The sequence below is a fragment of the Phragmites australis genome, chromosome 10 (assembly GCF_958298935.1).
Source record: "Phragmites australis chromosome 10, lpPhrAust1.1, whole genome shotgun sequence".
Classification (NCBI taxonomy): Eukaryota; Viridiplantae; Streptophyta; class Magnoliopsida; order Poales; family Poaceae; genus Phragmites; species Phragmites australis.
Window position 1 is genome coordinate 15,551,972 of NC_084930.1, and position 7,830 is coordinate 15,559,801.

General features: G+C 43.4%; 1 protein-coding gene across 2 annotated transcripts; it reads left to right on the forward strand.

Moving 5' to 3' along the window:
• The first annotated feature begins 1,866 nt into the window (after positions 1–1,866).
• On the forward strand, positions 1,867–6,845 carry LOC133883681 (BTB/POZ domain-containing protein POB1-like). 2 transcript variants are annotated; one of them, XM_062323058.1, is made up of 6 exons: positions 1,867–2,313; positions 3,910–4,083; positions 4,825–4,943; positions 5,035–5,098; positions 5,441–5,720; positions 5,799–6,845. In XM_062323058.1, the coding sequence occupies exons 1-6, from the start codon at positions 2,103–2,105 to the stop codon at positions 6,607–6,609; spliced, it is 1,659 nt and encodes a 552-aa protein (XP_062179042.1). In that variant the 5' UTR covers positions 1,867–2,102; the 3' UTR covers positions 6,610–6,845. The 2 variants fall into 2 exon arrangements, with proteins under 2 accessions (XP_062179042.1, XP_062179043.1); XM_062323059.1 differs by having other exon boundaries at positions 1,872–2,313; positions 3,955–4,083.
• Positions 6,846–7,830: the final 985 nt, after the last annotated feature.

Sequence of the window (7,830 nt, forward strand, 5' to 3'; positions counted from 1 at the left end):
GTAAAATACTCCAAAAAGATGCAAAATAAAAATAAAAGATCAACTCAGGGCACTGTTAAAACTGAAATGCAATCATTCAACTCATGGCACTGTTAAACCTGAAAAGAAATCATTCACAGATAGTGTTTCCAGTTCCCAATCTGTATGGAATGATGCCTGCCTGAATTTCTGATCTGCTATGGTCTTTTTTTTTTCTGATAGTTCACTGCACTTGTTTTGCTTTTTTCTTATGGTTGAGGATGGTTTCAGTACAGTAGGTAGATCGAAATCTTACAGCCTGGGCCACCATGCTAGATCGGCACAAAGGTGAGGCATTTAAGGGCCGTACTACTGCATCTGATATTATTATTTGGCCGTAAAGAAAGCGAACAGAAAATGCCGTGCAGATTGCAGCAATCTAGTTGGAGCGAATCAAGAAGAAACTGATAGCCAAACGTACGGAGCTATTTTGCTTGATCACAAAGTCATTGTACTGTACTGCAGACGCAGTTGACATCTCATTGTACTTCGCTAAATCCGCTATAGCGCTTGTAGCTGTCTTAACCGAATTTTCCCAGTTTAGCATAGTGTTTGCGTGTCCAAATTGCTGTAGCGGCTATCAGTGCAATTTTATTAGCGGTATGGCGTGTTAAACAAGCCATACCTTGCGCCATATATCGCTAGTTCATATAGGGCTGTATATGTTTGTTTTTATCTTTTAGGGAGAAAACCCTTTTTATTACCGGTTTTACTAGTTATAACTAATTTTGATTTTAGTGTCCGATCTTTGGGACAAGAAGAGATGGAGTGTTCCATTTCTTAGATGTAAGACCGTGTTGTAGTAGGCTTTCTTTTCTTAGGAAAGTGGGTCATTTCAAGTACCATAGTTTGATGAATAATAAGAATCGTTATAAGCAAAAGTTAGCTAGTAATAATAAGTAGAAAAAAACAAATAGGGTCAAAACACTTTTTTAAAATTCTTTTGCAACACCGGTCCACAAGAAATTGCCAAAATATTTGACTAGAGACTGACACCAACAAAGAAAACAATAAAACCCACTTCCATAACCCTGACAAAAGGGTTAGCTACTTAGCTTGTATCCGCACTCTTCATTTTACATGGGGATTTGTACCACTTGTGATGTTTGCAAGCGTACCTCTTTTTCTATTGAGCTCTGTATTTCATTGTCTACGTGTGTATCACTGTGACTTCTACCAAATTAAGTTATTCATTAAGCCACCTTCTATCTGGTTTATCGGCATGCCATTACCATTTTAAATAATGCTAATAAACTTATGTTCACTTAAAAAGGGAGGTGAGCGTGGCATGTTATGATTGTTATATCGTGTTTTCTTAGCGTCAATCGACTCAATAGCCGGTCGCTGATGAGAATAGGCCGGTATCGGAATGTTCCACTCTAAAAGACAAACCGGAATGATTTCCGGAGTGTAATTAACTAAGGTGTCAAATAGAACGACCCTTGTTACTATTACTCCTGAGGTGCAAAATTCCGTGACCCAAAACCTACCGTTCAAACCCAGCTCCGCGGTCTATTGGCCAAAACGTAACCAATTTTCCTCCCCAAAGCAAGAAAGGCACGCACCCGGACCCGGCGAGTCGCATCGCAAGCAAGTGACGGCCCGGACGCAAAATCCCGTCACCGACCGACACCCATCCTACGTTTCGCTCTACCCACGACCGACATGTGGGTCCTGCCCAAACAGTAACACAGCACCGACATCTGGGACCCGCAGTGCCACGCCACCTGCGCATGGGCCCATACCATCCGGAGTGTATTTATCCGCTTCCCCCCACCGGAGGGGGACGAATTTACTCCGCGTTGTTAAGCTGTCCCTTTTCTTCCCGCACATTTACATTTACGCCCTCGGCTTCATCTTATTACGACGCTGCCCCTCCACGGCTCGGCTTCTTCCATTTCTTGTTCTCTTCCTCCCTCGCTCCCTCTCCCATCGCTATATCCTTCTCGAAGCTTCGCTAGGGTTAGGGTTTGGCCAGCCCCAGGAGACCACAGCGATGGCTGCGGCGGCGGCTCAGTTAGAGAGGTGAGGTGAGGGTGAGTCGAGAGGAGGACTGTGGTTTATTGGAAGAGGAGGAGGCGGGGATGGACCCGGACTTCTCGCGGGCGAGTGGGGGCCCGAGCTTCGAGTTCGCCTTCAACTCGGTCAACTTCTCCGACCGGGTGCTGCGGATCGAGATCGTCGCCGGGGACGACGCGCCGGGGGCCAAGGGCGCCGCCGACGAGGGGTGCTCCTCGCTCGCCGACTGGGCGCGCCACCGCAAGCGCCGCCGGGAGGAGCTACGCCGCGGCAAAGGTGAGCGAGGATTTTCTTCCCCTTGCTTTCTTCTCGAGGACTCGCGATTTGGCGCGGATTTGGAATTGGGGAATGGCAGTGGTTGTTTGAATTGTTCCATGCGTTGGGTGGGGGAAAGGAAGCTCCTTGCCTTTTGAGCTGATTTGATTTGACCTGACCGTGTGTTGGGGCTTCAGGTGTTGAAGCCTTCGTCCTTAAGGGTTGGGAAGGCACTTTTCCTTTTAATCGAATCTGTGAAATTTGGAGGTATCATTCACTTTTGAACCCTTTCAGTCGTCACCGAGGGAATTTAGGTTGCATTTTGTTTAGAGCAATGTGGTGTTGAGAATATGGCCAAAAATTTAGGGAAGATAGTGGGGGCGATTTTAACTAACACAGTTCGGATTTGGGTGATTTGTTTCAGCAATGTTGGTAGGATCTTATTCACTTCTGAATTCAGCGGGCATGCCCATATGATTTATATGTTCATGAATATGCAAAACATTTGCACACTGCAAGTAAACCAGGTTCATATCCAATCAATTGAACACGATTTGCAAATTAGGGATGTAGTTTCTTTGGTTGTTTATGCATAGATGACAGTCTATGGATGATCATACCTTCGCAGTTCTCATTAATTTGTGAAATTGAGAAGTTTGAATGTTTTGGTATCTTTTAACATATTTTGTCTGTTTGGGAAATGAAGTAATATGCGGCCTTTCCATCAGAATGAAATGCTCTTAAATAAATTATTAGGTGTTGTCCTTATTTAGTCTTTATTTGCGCACATGGTGTTAGAATAGCTTGATTGAGTCAAATGTGTACCTCACAGTCTATTATTTTGTCCTGGACATATTCTATAAAATATAGAAACCTGTTGGCTAGAAATTTTGTAGCATCCACTCAATTCCAACAGCAACACCAAATGATGGTGTCAGCTGAAAATGTATTCCAACATCTGTTTTCTTTTAACATGTTTTTGGGAAAACTGGCTTAATCACTAACACTGCAAAGATTTAAAAATTGGAAAATACTCTGAATATGTCATTTCAGAATGTGCGCAATCAAACTCTTGCAACTATGATGGCTACTATGCAGAATAATGTGTCGATTTGTCACATTTAAAATGATACGGTTATATTTGTTGTCAAAAGTACTTTCCTGGCATCATATCGTTTGCTAATTTTTGAAGTCACATAACTAGGTAAAGTAATGGTCAAAATGTGTCTAGCGTAGACCATGTTGATGTCTACAAGAACCAGTAAAAGAGAAAGTAGGTAGTAACCCTTAGCATCTAATGTGAGAGTTACTGCTGGTGCTAGGGCCACTTGACAGTGAAATGCTGATGTTAGTTTCCATCTCTGATGATCTTGTATGACATTACCGACCAATTTTAACATCGAAATGAGTATATTATGACTCCCAAATCCCAACAGGTACTTCAAGTCTAGTCATCTTCTATTTTTAGTCATTGGTCTCACATGTTATTTAGAATGTGCCCATTGGTCTTAACTATCTCATTATGTTGTTGTTGCACTCTATGATATGCAGTTTGTTCCCACTATATTTCTTCATAGTTTTGCATGCTCTTCAATGATCACTTTGCTAATGTGTTAGATCTTCATGCTGAAAAACTTTTGTGCTACCACTTTATGGCTCCAGAATCTGGAAAGTACATGTCGGACTCAGCAAACTGCAAAGTTGAAGCTGAGGAATGTGATGCTTATGAAGAAGGCAGTGAGGAGCCTGTAGCTATGATAGAAGAATCTCCACCTGATATTGGGCAAGATGGTCAGTGCAATTAAATCTTGCTACCAATTATGTTCAAATATTTAATTTTTCGGGTTCAGGAAATGGAACATGCGGAAACTCAGTAAATTCCTTACACCATTTCCAAACTTTGAATGCTTTGCAATTTTCTAGGTGTGTTGGCTATCCTTAGTGTTGATGGTAGCTGCCTTTTGTGTTTACCGCTCACAATGTATTTGCAAACTTGTTCAATTGTATTGGAAGGTGGCAGGCATGTTGGCGTGAGCTAACAGTTGCTTCCATCTAGTGCCTTAGTAGTAGCAGTATATGGCAGAGAACATACAGTAATTATTTGAAATACTGTAATATACTAGATTCTTGAAACCCTAACTTGGGATGAAGGAATGATGTGGCCTCTGTTTACTAAAATATAATTCTATGAGATTGTTGGGAGTAATTTTTTATGCAGTTAATTTCCTTGTAGGATATTTGACTTGGACTACTTGGAGCAGCCAAGACGCACGGACTCTTTCTGTGCTCTAGCTGTTAATGATATAACACATCTTGTTCCCCATTTGCTTTTCTTTTGGAAGCATAATTAGCTGCTTGCCTTTGTAGAAGTTGTGGGTGTTGCAAGCCAAGTATCACATTCTCCAAGACCAAGTGTCATAACTCTTAAATGATTTAAGAGCACAACACCCATCATGCGATGCCTATGCACCGTTTTGTTCTTTTCTCCTAATTGCCATTCATTTTAGTTTTGTTGGACCTTTTCTGTGCCAGGTGAGGATGGAGAAAGCAGCGACTCATCCTGGAGTATGGAGTGTACTCAGGTTTTGAGGGTAAAGTCTATTTATATCAGTTCTGCAATTCTTGCTGCAAAAAGCCCTTTCTTCTACAAGGTATTTATTATTTGTCTGAAATGCAATAGTAATGTACTTTAATCATGGTATAGCTAGCTAACTAACATCATCACTCTGCTCTTCTTGTTAGCTTTTCTCAAATGGCATGAAAGAATCTGATCAGAGGCATGCGACTCTTAGAATTACTGCTTCAGGTAATGTGGGAGCTGCAGTACACTCACATGTGCTGTTGTTGTATTTTGTTAACAAAAACTAAATATGCCTTATTCTAACATGGTCCTATAGTTACTGAAATGATAAGATCTGTGTAGTACAGAAATGGTCAGTCTGAATGAAGTTTACACTTTGGATTTTATTTTCTACCAAGCTGATTGTCTAAACATTGTGCATCTTTTCTTTATTATCTGAAGAATTTAGGTTCATATGGTTATCTTCAAATCCTATTAATTCTACAATGGCAAGACTCTGTATTTCTGTTTGATTTTCTAGTCAACAGTTAAACTTTTGTCTGACCATTACATTTCTACTTTGAACAGAGGAAAATGCTCTTATGGAGCTTTTAAGCTTTATGTATAGTGGAAAGTTGGCGACGAATCATCCAACCCTTCTTCTGGATATCTTGATGATTGCTGACAAGTTTGAGGTTGTTTCGTGTATGAGGCACTGCAGTCAATTGCTTAGAAGCTTGCCTATGACCACAGAATCTGCACTACTCTATCTAGATCTACCCTCCAGCATTTCAATGGCTACCGCCGTTCAGCCACTGACCGATGCTGCCAAGGAATTTCTTGCAAACAAATACAAGGATTTGACCAAGTGAGTAGTCTCTTCTGAATAAACCAGCGATTAAGTTATTGAAGCAAGGTGCACTCAAGGAATCCTTCCTCTTTTCAGGTTCCAAGATGAAGCGATGAACATTCCTCTTGCTGGGATTGAAGCCATCCTATGGAGCAATGACCTTCAGGTGGCATCAGAGGATGCTATCTACGACTTTGTGATCAAGTGGGCTCGTGCTCAATACCCAAAATTGGAGGAAAGGCGTGAGATCTTGGGAACTCGCTTGCTGCCCCTTGTTCGGTTCTGCCATATGACCTGCAGGAAGTTGCGGAAGGTCCTTGCATGTAATGATCTCGATCATGAGCAAGCCACTAAATGCGTCACAGAGGCACTTCTTTACAAAGCTGATGCACCACATCGACAACGGGCCCTTGCTGCAGATGTGATGACCTGTCAGAAATATGCTGAGCGAGCTTACAAATATCGTCCACTTAAGGTGGTGGAGTTTGATCGACCATATCCTCAATGCATAGCGTACTTGGATCTTAAACGTGAGGAGTGCAGCCGACTTTATCCATCTGGACGGATATACTCGCAAGCATTCCATCTAGCTGGACAGGGTTTCTTCCTCTCAGCACACTGTAACATGGATCAGCAAAGTTCCTTCCATTGCTTTGGTCTCTTTCTGGGGATGCAAGAGAAAGGCTCGACAAGTGTTACTGTAGATTATGAGTTCGCTGCCAGGACAAGACCGTCAGGCGAGTTCGTCAGCAAATACAAGGGTTACTATACCTTCACTGGTGGCAAGGCGGTTGGGTACCGGAATCTCTTTGCGATTCCATGGCCATCGTTTATGGCTGATGACAGTCTCTTCTTCATTGACGGGGTACTACATCTGCGAGCAGAGTTGACCATAAAGCAACCCTAGAGAGTCGAAGGTGTGCTACTAACTGCGTCTGTGCTGCCGTGACCAAATCTGTTCAATGATGGGCTTCAGTGTGAAAAAACTTGTGTGATTCAGACGTGTTGTTTTTACTCACGCAACTAAATAGACAATTTGAAAACGAGAACTGAAGTCCCTTTTGTTTTTTACACCAAAAGAGGATCATGCCATGTACTGCACTGCCATTGAAATGTGAAAAGTAATTCCGCTAATCAAAGTCATGTTGGATGCGTTGCAATGGCTGAGAATTGTCTTGTTTGGATACAGGCACGGCATGGCCGGTGATGCGTTACCGTGGTCTGCCGCACGGTGGCCCTCTGGTGCGCGTTCCAGTGCTTCGGTTACATTGACCACCCTTGGTCAGCATTTGCGCCTGATCTTTGGTGTGGTGTGATCCCCTGTTCCTCGGGCTCGGACCTCCCCGTGACTTGAGTGCCTGCATTGTATCTCCATCAACCTCGATCGGTGCACCTTGGACATGTGGCGGTGCATAGATTTTCTGGGACAATGGGAGCAAGCCTAGCCTCACCGTATCACGAATTCCAACAAGGTGACTTGGAGTAACGAAGGACCCATACAAGGTGTACCCTCGGCGTCTCCTCTCAGGGTGATATGAGGGCCGATCCCCACCAAACCACCCATCACCCGTCGCAGCCAGTCGGCGGGTGATCTACGGTGGTCTCTAGGGTGGATGTTGTCGCGATGATCTCATGTTGCTTGCCGTTCTCGCCACTTTGGTCGGTCATTTCACGGCTGCTTGTCCTCCCATGATGCTCGTCGCCTTCCTGATCTCACCAGACCACATCGGTTCCTCCCATTGTCAGATCGGTCTCTCCCTAAGATCTAGCCATGGGGAGCTATGCATCTTGGTGATGGCTTTGTGGGCGGTGCATGTGCGAGGTGTCGGTAGTAGCCTCATCCATGGTGTGGCGACTACTGTCACAATTTGTGCGTATGTGGCTCGGTCATGTTGGATTCCCTTATGCAAAGTTTGTGGGGTGTGAAGGCTTTGGGCAAAAGTCTTACCCGGCTCTCTATGGGTGCCAGCGACGACGACATAAGGGAACTTCTTTTTTCATATCATGATTTTTAAGGTGTATCGAATATTTTTTTTGCCACCTTATACATTAGAAGAGGGAACCTTAAGGTCCATATTACTATAACCATTTTTAAGCTTATGGTTACGCTTCAACCATAAAATATTAT

What these genes read in the sequence shown, in the direction of transcription:
- LOC133883681 (XM_062323058.1), top strand. Translation starts at nt 2,103, where the DNA reads ATGGACCCGGACTTCTCGCGGGCGAGTGGGGGCCCGAGCTTCGAGTTC. An exon ending in ACCTGATATTGGGCAAGATG is followed by an intron (nt 4,084 to 4,824) that starts GTCAGTGCAATT and finishes TTTCTGTGCCAG; the next exon opens with GTGAGGATGGAGAAAGCAGC. An exon ending in AAATACAAGGATTTGACCAA is followed by an intron (nt 5,721 to 5,798) that starts GTGAGTAGTCTC and finishes TCCTCTTTTCAG; the next exon opens with GTTCCAAGATGAAGCGATGA.